General features: G+C 46.1%; 1 protein-coding gene across 2 annotated transcripts in view; it reads right to left on the bottom strand.

The window, feature by feature from the left end:
• DPYSL3 (dihydropyrimidinase like 3) overlaps positions 1 to 15,804 on the bottom strand; it is a 47,886-nt gene that overhangs the window by 14,246 nt on the left and 17,836 nt on the right. The window contains exons 1-6 of one of the 2 annotated variants that reach the window (XM_085312707.1): positions 12,034 to 12,054; positions 7,288 to 7,376; positions 4,628 to 4,812; positions 2,198 to 2,362; positions 1,280 to 1,341; positions 692 to 772 (exon numbers count right to left, since the gene is read on the bottom strand). In XM_085312707.1, coding sequence (XP_085168833.1) covers positions 692 to 772; positions 1,280 to 1,341; positions 2,198 to 2,362; positions 4,628 to 4,812; positions 7,288 to 7,376; positions 12,034 to 12,039 — 588 coding nt within the window. In that variant the 5' untranslated portion in view covers positions 12,040 to 12,054. Of the gene's footprint in view, positions 1 to 691; positions 773 to 1,279; positions 1,342 to 2,197; positions 2,363 to 4,627; positions 4,813 to 7,287; positions 7,377 to 12,033; positions 12,055 to 15,804 lie in introns of those variants that run through there. The other variant, XM_085312705.1, reaches the window with a different exon arrangement.

The raw sequence follows: 15,804 nt of genomic DNA, 5'->3' as shown, positions 1-15,804 counted from the left end.
AAGCAGGAGAAAAGCTGCAGCAGTTCTCAAAGGGCAACAAGGAAACACTAATGACTGGCTGTTGCTGTGCAAACCCACTGTAACCTCGTGGGAAGCAGCACGCAACCCCTGCATCTATCCCAGCTCTCACATACTGCTTTGACACAAGGTGAAGCTCTAGCTGGGTGAAGATGCTTCTSCTCCAGGACACAGAGGTTTCAAGTCTCTTTTCTCACTCATTTCATTCACAAAGCTGCAAAAACTTTATAAAAACAAACAAATTCCCAGATTACCTTGTGCTTCTTTTAAACTCAGCTATTTTACATTTCCTGACAGAAAAGTTTTGCCTGTTCCAATATGATGCTGCTTAATGAATTAATTTCCTGCAACTTTTTATTTTTAAGTGATAATTTTCAACCAAAATTCAGCCAAAGCTGAATCATAAAAATAATCTCTTGATTATGAGCCAGTTTTTCTATGTGGAAATGCAGATCAATGCCCTGAAGAACTGAGCTTAAATGTCTTGCACCGCAATTCCCACCAGAAACTTCACAGCAGAAAACCTTTGTAAATCTAATATCACGGTGAARCAGCTTCAGAGATCATTTTTCAAGAGATGCCAGGCAGTTTTAGTGTCCTTTGTTAATTATTGCATCAAATCTGTCTGCTTGGGCTAGACTTTCAGTCCCTGTATAACCAGAATAGTAATTACCTGTGCAATTATATCTCCATTTTCAGCATGAACTTGAGCTATGGCACCCAGCTCTCCCAGGCAGCTGAATATCTCATACAACTAAAAGAGACAAGAAAAAATGATTACTACACAGATACATTCCCCTGTCTTGTGCATGACCTTAAAGATCACCACAATCATCTCTCAATAGAAAACTTTGGCAGCTTGCAGGGAGGGGGGAGTGTGGAGAGGAAGAATTCAGCATCAGCCACTCAAAGACCATGCCCTGTAGTCATGCCAGGTGGTGCTTTCAGAAAGCCACTTGCGCCCACTGGTACTCTTCATAATCTCAAATCCATCTCTCTGCTTGCCATCTTCAAAGTGGAAGTTCAGTCACACTGCTGCATGTGGCTGATAAATTGGACTCACTGCTGTGCAGGAGAGTCCAAGGGCCACATGCCTGAAGAGAGCAAGGATGAAAGGAGCAGTGGCTTCAAGCCTCCTAGAAAAGCTATGTGGACTGAATCTCACCCCAGCTCTCTCTTTATTAYGGTTACTCAGTATTACTATTGTTCTTCCAGCTACTGCTCTACTAAAACACAACCRAAGTGGTAATGGAGCTCTTACCTCTGTGTTTGACATCTGGTACAAATCCTTGTAGGCCATATAAACCATGAAGGAGTTAACTCCTAAGAGATGAGCAGAGAGAGGAAAACAAGAAGTGAGCAGAGTGCTCTCTCTCTCTCTCCCCAAATACATTCAAGGCATGTGAGAATTACTCAGACCTAATGGAATGGGAGCCTTTGGCAAGAGCAGGAGGTCAAACAGAAGGTTGTCTGTTTTGGTTTGCTTTCCCCGTTAGTTTATCTTCAGGACACTCACTCTCCATGCAGGATCCCAGCAGATATTCACAAACAAGAGGACGAAATAAAGCAAAACCACTATCTGCTACCAGGCTGCAGCAGTCTCAGCCCTGCATCCCGTAAGGACAGAGGAGAGCCCACAGCGGGTCCCTGTGAGGAAGGAACCACTGACATGGAAGGTTATGAGCAGAAGACACTTGGGACCAGTGGGCTTTTCCCTGGATAAGCATGGTCCCAGATATTTGTACTTTCTTTACTTACAGCTCTCTACACTCTTACACCTCTGTGCTAAAGCTCTGAGCAGGACTTGTGCTCATTACTAATCTTAGCTCTGAGATTTTCTAAAGTATCCACATGTCCAACTTTTCTGAAATTCATTGATAAAATGCCAATAATTCTGACATTTTGTAACAATATTTTGACTTTTGTCCCAGGATTGCACAGTACTTCAGAAAAMCAGTGAAATAACCCTCTCAGCCTCCCCCTCTCACCACCTAGGACCATCCTTGCAGTTCGTAGGCAACAAGGAAGATGCATCTCTGCTTAAGCTGACAGTGAGATGCCGGCAGGCGGGGACACGGCCCTGCCTTGTGCACCATCCGCAGCGCTGCACGGACCGGCGAGTCCAGGGGCAGGCGCAGACGACAGCGATGATCAGTGGGGGAGATGGCGCATAGCGAACCTTTTTCCTTGACCATTGTCTGCACCTCCTGCTTGACGCTGTCGTTCCAGTGGGTGATGTCCACATGCAGGGAGTAGTCGCAGCAGGCCTTGCTGTCAGCCCACTCCCGCCACTTCTCGTAGGCATCCGCCAGGCTGGACTCCGGCTCCGGGAACACGTGGTCCACTGGAGAGGGCACAGCAAAGGCATCAGGGAGGGCACTCCCAGCCCCAGTGGCCACAGCTCCTCTACTAGTTAGCCTGCCCCCGATGCAGACCCTGCTGCCTCCCTGCAAGTCACGGGGCACCTCCAAGATCCCAGAGTTGTCTTCTGAGCTGCCACACACTACAGGTGAAATAGAACATTGAGGCAGCTCTGAAGAGGCCCCCTGCCACCTCCACGATTTGCTTGGACTCTTCCAAGTGCATTACCGGAAAGTAAAGGCTCTGTGTGTTTCCTTAACAGCCTTTGGCACAGCACCACGTGCTTTTACAGGCTACTGCTGAGAAACCAGCTGAAAGCTAAARGGCCTTGTCCTTCCTCACCCCTACTTCCACTCTATTAAAATGTAGTGTTCTCCCACATTGCAACACTAATGCACCTTTTATTGCCCATGATGTAATCCTCACACCCTTCCACAATCCATTTTACATAATTGTTTCTTTTTCTTTTTCTTTTTTTTTTTTTTTTTGGCCCACAGAAAAAAGAGTGAGGGGAGAGCAAGAAACCCATTTCTTTACTGAAAGGATCCACAATTGCTCTTGCATCCCATGAAACTCTGCAAAGTGCAGATAGCTGTAACCACTGCACAGGCAATAAAACCTGGATTATAAATCAGCCCACATCTGTGGCATTCTCCAGAGAAGAACCTAGAATTCCCTTTCCTTTTTAGTTAGCACTGTTTATTTCTCTGAGCAGTGCAGGATACTGGGCTATTGCTCTGTTCCTTTGCTCRGAGTCATCTGAACACACTGCCCTATTTTTACTCAATAGAAAAAAATCTATATTATGTCATTGTTCCTTCTTGAGGTTCTCAGGGGCATCAGTGGCTGCAGACACTGGAACACTGCAGAACGCAGGATCTGCAGCTGGGCAGAATCCCATGCAAATCTCTTCCCCAGCATTTCAGTATCACAGAAAAGTCCCAAAGCTCATCCTGCTCCTCATTCTCTAGTCTACAGAGAGCTGAATTTCAAAACCTTGTAAACGGAGGCAAACTGCACTTGCTGTTACACTGAACTCATACCTCAGTCCCTGTTTGTACTCAGCAGGGCCAGAGATCACTGAAAAGATGAGCACACTCTCATGAATCTTTAAAATAAACACCACCAAGAAAAACACACAGAAAAAGAAACAACTGGGCAACATTTCAAGTGTTCAAYAACAACAACAAAAACCCTTAAGACTGAGGAGTTTCACCTGGATTGGGGTTTTACTGCAAATGCCTTCYCCAGCTCAAAACAAGAGCACGCCCAAATTGCAGTGCAAAAAGCAATTGGATGAGGGCTAACAAAAGCAGTATCTAGCATTGGCAAAGCTGGCCCACATTTGCACTGTCATTCTTACATACACCCTGCCTCCCTCCCCAAGCCTCACTCTGGTAAGACAGCAAAATTTGGACCTTCATTCCTCGGTCTCTCCAAGAGAGCTTTCAAGGTGTCCTACACTGCACCCCGTTGTTTACTGTTACCCAGTACTCAAGTAGAAGAGTACTGATGCACTGAGTTTTCATGTTTCAGTACCCAAYGGCATGTTTCATCCATTCATCAAGAAAATTTACCTTCAGGGCCCTCCCTCTTTACTTCAGATGGATGAAAAGATACCAGTGTTCTGCTCCAGCCAGACCTGCCCTGCCACAACTTGCTGGTAGCAAAAAGCAAGGGTTGCACACCAAACGGCATTTTTTTCTTCCAAACTCTTTTCTATCAGAGATGCTAGCAAGGCAGGGAGAAATGTGGGATGTCCTAGCAAGTAGAGCAAGCACCCTTGACTGGGTCTCTGCAGGAGATGGATCTCAGATCTCAGCCATTTGCTTGCAAGTTTCTGAGCTCCCAGAGGGGCTCCCTTTCTCAACCCTTCTCCCCTATTTTTTTCAAATCTCAGATATGTTCCTGTTCCCAATTTACTGCGACATGTCTCCTCCACAGTCAGAACCACAGTAAGCTGTCACACATCTTTCTCCTTCCTCCAAACTTTCCCCTAGATCTTTCTTGTCAGTTGTCATCTCTGTCCACTCCCACTGCCCCAAGTAGGAAGTCCAACACACCTCTCTTGGACTGTACTATCTCCAACTTCTTAAAATAATTGAAGAAAAACCTCTGCACAAAGCACAGAAGCCAACATCAAATAGATTGCATATCTAGGGTACTGAATGTAGCAGTGCTTTAACTGCCCTTGAAAACACATCAGCCTGCTGCGGGCTGCCAAAAAGAACCTGCCTGAGGCACTCACTGATCATAGTAGTTCCACCAGCCAGGGCTGCTTTTGTCCCTTGGAAGAAATCATCCACAGCTGTCATCCCTTTGTATGGCATCTGCAGGTGAGTGTGGACATCGATTCCTCCAGGGATCACCATCTTCCCATTGGCTTCTACGGTTTTGACCCCTCCAGGGACAATCAGATTGTCTCCAATTTGCCTGATGAGATCACATCAAAATGGTAAGTCACATGCCAAAAAAACAAAAAGGGGGAAAAAAAAAAGAAAGAAAGAAAGAAAAAAAAAGAAAAAACAGCAACAACGCAATTAAGCAACAGCACCTGCGGAGCGGCCAAGGCCAAATCCCTCTACCCAGCAGAAACGCTCYGCTCCTTCCCATTCCCATACCAGGGCTTGCAGGTACCAACACAGTGAAGCCACTGTGCAGCAAAACACAGGATCCTCTTGTCTGCTTAAAACTACAATGTGCACAGTCTGGGGCAGGCTACCATCTGTCAAACTACTTTAGTAGTGTCTGTAATGGCACCTGCTGTCTGGGACAGGCACTGGGTTGGGGTAGCTGGGGTGTGTGATCTGATGGGCATGCAGATTTCTGCAGTGTATTATAAGAAACTTCTAGGACACTTCATGCCTAGTCATCTCAAGAGTTAGAAATCCCCAGGATTCCTACCAGTGTAATGGTTCTACCTGATTGCCCARGGTAGATGTTCATGAAATCCCTCACATCAGCCCTGCTTCCAGGAGACCATGCCCCTGATCCTTCCTCTCTCCCTGGCCTTCTGCCCACCTTAAGTAAGGCTCAAGTTGGAGGCTTATGTATAGAGAAAGATGATTTCCCAGCATAATGCCACAGCTGCTAGGCCAGTCCAGGGCCTGTCAGGGTTTTGTAATTCTGCCCATAGAACTAAGTCTCAAGGGTAAAGAAAAGCCTTGCTCTGAGGAGCTGACAAGAAGTTCATAAAGTGCATGGACACAGCTGGCTGCCACATTTAGGGGCTCACTGCAGAATCTGGAAGGACTGTACTCGCTGTTCCAGAATAGTGCAGAAAGAAGCCTTCCTGCTCCAGGACCTTCCCTCTCATATTCTGTCCTTTACACACCTGAAGGACCTCTTTGCTATCAGCAGGGCCATGCTGTAGTGAAAGCAGCTAAAATCCTAAGTACCTAAAAATACCTTCTGAGAACAGTAAACTTGAAATGCTTCAATATACATGTACTCATAACTTAAAATACTCTTATTTGTAGTCCTCTAGAGTTTGTGATGTTCAATCACATGACATTCTCCTCCCTGAACAAGCCCAGTTCTCCTGCTGGCCAGGTGACCTGAATCTCAGGACTTCCTTCACTCAAAACTCCCCCACACCTCAATCCCTTTATCTGCCCATATGTAGTGCTCAGCCTTCAAATCTCTTCTTTCAGAAATCCTATTTTCATCAAGCCTTCCTCAGTCTTCCTTGATAAATCAAGATAAAAGACAAATTGGTTTTAGGGGGAATTTCTGGTTTCCTAGGCACAGTAGGGAGTATCCTAYATTTCCACAAGTAAATAAGGAGTATACTACACTTCCACATTTCATTCATTCAGCCTTAACCAATCTACTTTGTTTTTTTCCTTAAAAAAAACAAACATTCAGTAGACAGAACTGCTTACTGTAGTGTCTTCATGGCAATAAACAACAGCTCTTTGCACCTTTTTTATTAAGATGATGCTATCATCTTAATAAAGAATTCAAACTGTTCACTGTATTCTTACAAGAATTCACAGGTGAGTGTACTTCACCTCCAAGGCAATGAAATTCTGTGACCTCCAGGTTGCAGATGAGGCTAAGTCATTTAAGTCATTTGCCCAAGGATACCAAAAAAAAAAAATCTGTACCACAGGAAGACCTGAAGCTGACTCTGTTCCATGCCCAGATACCATTGCCAGTCTATCAAGATTGCTCTTGTCCATAAGCTTAAAGCAGCCTCATAAAAATACAATCCCTCTTCTTGAAAATTATTTCTCTACTGCTGAACTTAGAAAAAAAAAATCTATCTTGGGAAAGCTGAATAGTTTTCTTTTACCATAGAACAGGTAATGTTTTTCAAGTTCTCCTGCTATACGCTATCACAGTTCTTTGAATTCACCCAACTTGGAGTTAGTCCCAAGTGCCACATTTGAACTACAGCCTTTAAACAACGGAGTTATTACTGCACCTCTGTAACASAAACAGAAGACTGAGAGGCTCAGAGGTTTGCCTGCAAAAATCTCAAAGATGTAGATGACCTGCAGCACAGCACTGTCCTTGTTAGTGCTAATAAATGGAATCTTGTGTACTGTCATTCATGTTGATTCTGTTAATCTGGGGCAAAACAGCAGCCAAAGATAAATTTTGTTCCCAGTGGAATTAGATACTACTCTGTTGTACAATGGATGCTGTGTCATGAAATCACCATCCTGACTGCAATTCAGTCACTAGAACTACTGTATAAACATGTCATACAATCATATACATGCCCACAGACACTGCAGAAGAGTTGAGAGTCTAACCAGAGTGGGTTGGGTAAAACTATTAAGTCTTACCTGTTGGTAAGCTGGGTATAGACTATCTCCACAAAAAAAGTCAATAACCATTCAGTCTGAAGCTGACTTAATGGGAGCTGAAGACAATATGCTATGTAAATCCCACACTTACTTTATGAGACCATCTTCCATGTAAATATCAGCATAGAATGACTGGTCATCATTGACTATTCTCCCTCCTTTAATAAGGAGACGATCACTCTGAGAAGGGAAAAAAAATAAAGTAGTCATCAGTACTAGGCAATACAAGCATGTCATGCACTTCTTACCTGCTAGTACAGCACCTTTCCTGGAAGCTTCCCAATTGCATTAGACAGCTCACCCTGAGAGTGGATACTGCAGAAAGTTCACATCTGTACTGATGCTTAAAACAACAGGAAGGGCAAGAATTGAAAATGTATATCCATAGGGCTGTTTCTGTATGAAATAGGTGTTGCCAGAAATACCATGGAAAGGGAATGAATATAAAGGAGAAGCTCTGGGGACTCAGCAAATGTTTCTAAAACATACACAACAGAACTGAAAAGCTTCCTAGACCAGGTCATTATGAACACAATTCTGCAGGCAGCACAAACCACATAGCAGTATTCAGAGCAAATTTGTTATCAAGGGCACTCCTGTGTTCCTAAATCTTATCCAAATACCATACAAAGTAAGGTCTGTTAAAAAAAGACAATTTATATAATCTGTCATCTATTAACACCTTGCAAAGACCACCAACAGACACTTACTGGTAGCCCTGAAGACAATGTGTCTGTTGTTGGAATCTGTCCCTCCCATACAATACTCAGAACAGTCCTTCCAGRGTAATGCTGTTTTACAGCTTCATAGACCTACATGAGGAGGTACCAAGCWGTCTCATCACTTATCACATCTATCACAGAGAACTTTCTCTGTTCTCCTGCCCAAAAATGTAAATGACCAGCTGCTTCCTCCAAGGCAGCACAGCCTGGCTGCCCACCGCCAAGACAAAGGAGTGCCATCCAAACTAGAATTGTTCTTACTGCTCTTCCTGTGTTCACGCTTTTGGATCTGGGCAACCCAGCATATACTGACGGGATAAAAACAGCTGCTGTCTTAAGTAGCAAATTYAAGTCAAAACCAGTAAGAGCTGAGACTTCGTTTGGAAATACTCAACCTTTTCAGCAATTCTGAACCCCTGAGAACAAATGAGTTACTAAATGCACGTTTGGGGTGGGGGTTTCATTGGCTTTGCACAGCTCCGGCAAACATGTTGAAGGTCTTTTTAAAACAGGACTTCTACTRTTGCATAGGCTTAAAATTCAGTTTCCTTTGGACTAATTTACTATAATACTACAGACAGCAGAGAGACAGTAAAGGTACAACATATAAARCTGAGGGAATTCTGCAGCAAAAATCAGCTAAGATTGAATTGACTTTAGTGCAGCATATGAAATGACTGGGATAAAACTTCTGTGTTCACTGAGGAGGCGGAAAGTGATCCAGGAATTAGCTACCCCAAAGGAGAAGAACCTCCTGACTACAAACCACTCAGTAAGTGACATCCGCCAGGCAGGGACTGTACGTGGGTGGATTAAGTGCAGAGAGCTTCCTACATCAACCAGTCTGCAATCAGCATGGTTTAAACGGGAAGCTTCTGGGGCCAAGACAAGAGGAATATAAAGGCAGAGGCCCTGCCATTCTACCTCCCTCTGCACAGGTACGAATACCAGCTGCAGGCAGCACAGGTGCAGACTGCCTGATCTCACACGAGACTGCCAGGTATTCTGGTGGTATGAGCCATTTTTCCTRCTCCAGAGAATATAGTCTTTCCAACCATTTCTGATGCCTCTAACAACTCTCTAGCTTTCAAGCTTCCCTTACCTTCCTCTCAGCTCCCTCAGGTACCTGCAGCATAGGTTTTGGCATCTGCAGGTGGTACAAGTCCCCTTCCACAGCCAGATCCTGGACCTAAGCAACTTCAGCAGGGCTCACCTGTCAGGCTTACTCTGTGAATGCTCTTGCACAATTAATTCATCTGCAGGGAAGCGGGTTTGTTCTTTATCCACTGCCCCAAGGGTGAATTATGAAAATATCATCATAGCAATGGTAATTTACAACCTACATCCCGGTAATAGGACGTGAGCGAATCCCCTCATGTCACTGCAGCTTATAACCACCAAAGCCCTGATATCTATGTGTGTTTTTATGGCACTTTCATTCACATACTGTTGAGACAAAGAAAATGGTTGGGGAAAGGACTATAACGAGCAGTGCTCTTATCCTGGGCTGCATCTTCATCCGGGTAGAGAGGAAAGAGYGCTCAGGAATTAGTCACGGTCTCTGCCTATTTAGCACGCAGGGCCTTTTCCACCCTTACACTGATAATCAGTGACTTGAGTCCCAGCAGTTGAGACATGCCTTCCACACCCAGCACAGCTTAACACAGATTGGGAACTTAACCTCCCACCAGGAAAAACAAACAGCTAAAGCTGTTACCCTCTTCCCGTCCCAGCCACAGTCCTCCCCACACAGACAGACTCGGAGCCCAGCTTCCCCGCTCAGCTGATGAGAGCCAAGGCATCAGACGCAGGGGTCCGGCAGGGCAGTCCGTGTCACGGGATGGCTCTGGAAGCAGGGACACGATGCTGGCTGCAGACCTCCCCATGCAGCTCCAAACAGCCGACTTCTGACAGATCACAATCTCTGAAGAGATACTAGCCCCAGCTAGACACCTACTAAAYCACTAACACCTTTCACTTGCGCATGTTGTCCTGACTGACAGTAAAGGTAGGAGCACAGCTGGGCACAGGCTATCCCCAGTGCCTTGGGTTTTAGGGCAGCTCTYAAAGTCAGCGCTATGCATCTCAGATGTGCACACATACGGAGCCAGGGGTGCTCAGCTTTGGGACCTGAGGATCCTCAACCATCCCTGAATGGAAATGGATGCTGTTKAGCAGTCACTTTTTCTTCTCCTCTCCAGCACAAGGTACTTACGGGCTCCTTTGTTTTGCATCTATCCAAAAGTTATCTCACTAATAACAGTGTCATTTTAAGTTCAAAAAACTCTAGAAGTATGAAGTGTAATTGCAACCAGTAGCTTATAGACTGTAAATCATAGGGGGAAGATAACCAAGTCACAGCTCCTATGCATGCAAGTGAACAGCATTAAAGCAACACCGCAAGAAACATAGATAGACGTTACCATGCAACAATATCAGGAATAATACCTCTCCAGAAGCCCTCTGGTGATAATCATGGATAAATTGTTACATGTATTTTTATGAACAGGGTTTAAGTGTGTGATTGCTCTTTTCTCTTCCATGCTCACACATCTCACACCTGATGGAGGCATTTCTCCCAAGTTCTCCTGTGGACACCAGAACCTTAACRCACACCAAACTTCCACAGCAAGACTCAGTTTTGTATTAAGTCACTTACCAGAAATAAACAGTATAAACAGCCCTTTGGGCTGAACTATCTGGATTCCCAGTGCCAGTGTTCAACCTGTTTGTAGAAACTAAGAGAGGAGGCTAGGTCTCAGATTTATCGTTAAGTGTAATAAAAGCCTCACAGCTATCRCTTGTTAGTAAGGAGCAATAGGAAAGGGCAGTCAGTCCTGTGTCAACAGTTCCCTAATAACATACTTGTACTTCCAGGGCCCACTGGAACTACTGGCAAAGCCCTGTGGGACAGACATCGCCAGGACACAGAAGAAGCATCTGCTCCTTGCTCTGCACAGGGGAGTTGCTGCTGCTGCTGTGAGGATCCACGAGCTGATGACAACTTGCTAGACAAACATCCCAGCTACAGGCTGCACATGGGCAAGGAACAGAAGGAATTTAGAGTTTCTAAACAAAGGAATCACGCAGAGATGGGAGAAGTAGTGTGTTTAGTGCTGAAGTGCTGAGCTCCTAAAAGCATTTTGTGAGAGAACAAAAATATGCACATAAAAAAAAAACCCAACCAACCACAAACATCGGATTCTTTTGGCTGAGTTTCACATAACCATATTTTGAGTACTTGTCATATAATGATTTTTTTTTCCATTAAGGAGGACAACTTTTACAAAATAYATATTTTTTTACTTTCTACTTAGAACTTTTTAATAGATTCTGCATTTCATTTTTGAGTGTATCCAGAAAAACTCCTGCAGCATGACAGACTCGGAGCACAGCTGCCTTGGGTTAGGGCATGAAATCCAGACACCAGCACAGACACCTACTAGGGCCCAACAAGACAAAAAGCAGCAGAAAAAGTGGAAGAAACGAAACGTCACCTCTCCATTTCTGCTTGAGCTGGTATCTAAAGCTCTGTCCTCCCAATATGTACTACTAGATGCTCATTCCTTAGTTAGAGCAAATCAGGGGCCATGGTTAGAAACACAGGGAAGACGATCCTTCTTTTTACATTCCAGCCAGGTGTACACAAACCTTCTCCCATATACCTGTATAACCCATGCCCTGGCAGACTCTCCTTGGTTTCACCACTGCAGAAAAATAAGGGTCTATCTGCCCCGATCCAGCAGCACGATTGGGCCTCTTTTTTGTCTTATCCCTGCCTTGTAAACCTCACCAGACTTGCCTTCCCAGACAGCCCCTGGCATTCATTTTTGCTAGTGTGCAGAAACTCCAGCAAATGCTGGTGATGCACCCATGCCTCTCCCATTCTGGCTCCTCAGACAAGAGGATGCAAAGGGTGACAGGCACAAGTGTCACAGGGAGCTGGAGAGAGTGATATTTGACAATTACTGAATAAACTGTCAATATGAACYAGGAAAACATGGCTGCACACAAACACGAATGGCCATTTTGTGTGTGACGGCCTGCTCAGTGCTAACTCTGTTAGTATACAAATCAAATTGTTAGCTTCATTACGGCTGGAGCATGAACGAGACCTTCATTCAAGGGGATCAGGCTCTGCCTCAGGATCTTCCCCAGGCCTGGCTGCCAGACACTCTCCTCTGTTCACACTAGGAGAGAAGGGCTATATTAGCTCCCACTCATTAGCTGCAAGGAAAAAAATAAAATAAAATAAAATAAAATCCAAATGACATCACACCTACAGGCTCTGGTATTCTCCAAGGATACGTCTAGATGTAAAGCAGGGAAGGAGGAGAGAGGAAGAAAAAGAAATGGTTATAAGCAAACAGGTCTGACTTAATATACAGGATTCTGCAGCATGTTCCTCCGGAGCAGCCTCAGATTACAATAAATGCACTGTTTCCCTTACCAGAGCTGTCTGCGCTTCTCCGCATCTGCCCAGTCCCCTGCCAGCCTGTGTCAGGCTGTGTTATTAACCACCACAAGCAGACGGGGTACTTCCCCGCAAGGCCATGCAGGGAAGCATCCTTCTAGCACAGTTCTACCAAAACCTGGTGGGACCATCACCAGCCCCAACACCTCTGCCCCAGGGCAGCTCTTGGTGCTCAGCCTTCTCTGTTCCCCTGCTTGTTGGCATTTGGAATCAATGATAAGAAGCTTTCAAAACCATCATCCATTCCCTCCTGTCCAACACTGTGCTCCTGCCACTCTTAAGCATCATCTGATCACTTGAGATCCCAAAATATCAGGGGGGCTTTAAACATTTCTCAGTGTGACGCTGCAAAGGGAAGGGGAGGCAGTAGCTTCCAGAAGGCAGCTGAGTCCAGYCAAGAACAGTGCTCACCTTGTTCACAAGGCACAAGGGTATAATTAGTATTGCATGAGAGCARGTGTGTGGTTTCACTGCTCTTTCCCTTGTAAAAGAAGAGACAATTGCAGCACTCTTTCATCAGTAGYTGGATGACTCCTCCTTAAACAGAGCTCTTGCTAATGCATCTCATGGCAGCATGGAAAGGCCCCTGGCTGRAAGGACAGAGATGGCTGGTCTTTAACCACCCTTGCTCACTCCCCATGGTCTGCATAGTAAGCAATATTAGGCTAACGGCTGCTCATTAACCGAARTCTGGCTCGTCACGTGATTGAAGCTTTCCTCCCCATTCATGATATGAGATGCTAGCTGTCTCTGTGCAGACCTTGTTGCTTTATAAGCACCAGAGACACCCCTGCCTATGGGCCATGATGAGGTGGCTGAAAGAGATGGGCATAGCCCACACCATGAAAAGATCTGGGAACTCTAATCTATCTGSGATAGGAAAGGTTTTTTGTGATCAAAGCACAAAGACCAGGAGATTCTGATTCAACCAAAAAGCTCTATTAATAGTTACATTGTGAAATCAGGGCAAGTTGCTTTCCCCCTTTSATACTGCACTTCTCCTTTCACAGAGATAGGAAAACATTGTGGACAGCAGGGGAGGAAATATTTTATCACACAATAACCAAAGAAAGTGAGCTAGTAGGTCTCTCAGTAAAACAAAAGGTTTGATATGACTTTTTTCTGGAGCCGGGCACCCAAGTATCAGCATGCATCTGGCAAGCAACACTTCATTTGCTGGTCTGATCCACCCTGACTACTTAAGGCACAGTGAAGAGCAACGCTCCGAGACTCAAGGTGGTTAAGTAGTCACTCTGACAAAGCCAAAATATCAGCTTCCCTCCCCTCCATTTCCATGTCCTGCCCACATCACATCAGATACGCCCAGTCTTCAGTCTTCCTCCAGCCTCATACTGTCATGTGTATGTTTTGACCAGGCATTCCCAATTCAGGCAGGAAATGATTTCCACACCTGTGTATCTCACAAACGCACACACTCCTCAGTCCTACTCCTATCTTCTCCAATAGAAGCCCTTTCTCAGAAAAAAACAGAACTTGCTGCAAATAGATCCATCAGGCAAATTCTAATTTTCTAGAGGTCTGTCAGACACTTGCAATTAATTTTGACTGCAGCTCTGTTGTGTATGGAAAGAAATAGGAAAAGAGTGTTTGTGCATCTCCAGAATCACACCAGACAGTTCAAAAAAATAACCATTGGGAAGTAAAAATACTCAGATTTCCGTTACATCTTTCACAAAAGCCAATCCTGCCTGCTGCTTGGGTTACAGAGGCAAAGAAGACACTGCTCCCTGCGCTCACATGACATGGTCCTCTACAATTGTGTCCCAGCACAAACCAGCTCCTGCAATTCTTGGTGTCCCCTCATATTCCTGACACCTCAATCATAATGCTTTAAAAGGTCTCTGAGATATCCTATAGCCTAATGCCACAATACAGTCTCTAGGAAGTGCAACTCAGGTGACAATCTGCCATCCGTAAAAGTTGCTATGCAGCCTGATGTACAAAAATGAGATGGAAATCTAAGGAGGAATAAACAACCCAAACAATATTCAAGGGAGGCACAACTAGCAAAAAAGGCTTACGTCTAGGGAAGACACTGTAGCTGAGATTTTCCTTCTGACATACTATTAGAAAAAGACAAGACCCAAACCATGACTTCAGTTCTTCATTGCCTTCTCAGGAGCTCAAGGCATGGCTGCAGGCCATACAAGTTATTTGCCTGGAATTTCAGCGGAATCACCTCCACCCAGTGCACAGCTGGGCACCGTGCACCCAGCCAAAGGCAGGACGCAACGATAATGCAGAACAACAGGGTGAGCGTGTTGTCACAGCGCAGCAGGACTCACAAAGCAGAACATCTGTAATGCCAGCTACAAAGACAYTGCTCATCCACAGCATTTTGAGCTACAGTAGCTGATGAAAAGATTTAACAGTGGGAAAAATACAGCAACTAGTGGGTTGTGTGAGATACAGYGTGAGATTTTGTTAGCACTGAAGCCAGAAAGTTCCTGCTGGATTCCAGAGGAGCGGGAAGAGGCTCCACACAGCTCTATTACAAAGGTCATTATATAAAAAGACACAGGGAATGGGAAAAATTCCACCTGCACAGTGATAATGTTATCACTGTGGTGCTCTAAGGATACAGAAAAGGCCAAATTTGTAAAGGTGTAATGCTGCTAATTAAAGCAACTAAATCAGTTGGGATGACAGAAGAATTTCTCTCTGCGCTGCTTAATGGTCTTTGTGCTTCTCCGAGAGCATTTTGTTTGCACCTGTACAATAAAGAGAATAATTAAGCTCGAGTGCTTTGTTTTTGCTTTTTCTCCTAGACGCCATAGCCATCCTAGGAAGAAAACCAAGAGGAAGGCTAAGTCAGAGGAACCAGCAAGGAGAGAGGAGGGTGCAGGCCACATCGGCGCTGAAAACGCTGCAGACGGGCGCGCGGCGCCCCAGAGGAGACGCGGATCCAGGCTCCTTCCCCGCGCCGGAGGCAGCGGGGTGCTGCCCCTGCACCGCGGCTGCTGTCCTCTCCCCCGCCCGACGCCGCGCCACAGCCGCGTGCCCGTTTCACGGCGCCAAGACACAACGGGGAGCGGCGCACCGAGGGGCTGTGCGCTTCGCTCCCGGCGCGCCGGGCCGCCGCCTCCGCGACGGGGGGTTTGGCCGCCCCGGCCGGCACCAGCGCCCGCTGCTCCTCCTGCGGGACGCGGCTTCAGGGCGGCCCGGGGATGCACCCCGACGGGGAGGGCTGTGGGGGGCCGGGGAGCCGCCCGGAGGATGGACCCCGGCGGGGGGACGGAAGCAGCCCGAGGGATGGACCCCGACGGGGGGAGTAACCCGGGGGGGGGGTCAGCCCGGGAAATGGACATAAACGGGGCGGAGGGGGGACGGGGAAGGCGGCCCTGGACGGTGGACCCCGACGGAGGGGGGAGCAGCCCGAGGGATGGACCCC

Source organism: Rhea americana, unplaced genomic scaffold (genome assembly GCF_003343005.1).
Source record: "Rhea americana isolate MKP2758 unplaced genomic scaffold, rheAme1 scaffold_37, whole genome shotgun sequence".
Lineage (NCBI taxonomy): Eukaryota > Metazoa > Chordata > Aves > Rheiformes > Rheidae > Rhea > Rhea americana.
Note: the sequence above shows the minus strand (reverse complement) of the source record. Positions and strands in the feature narration are given on the sequence as shown.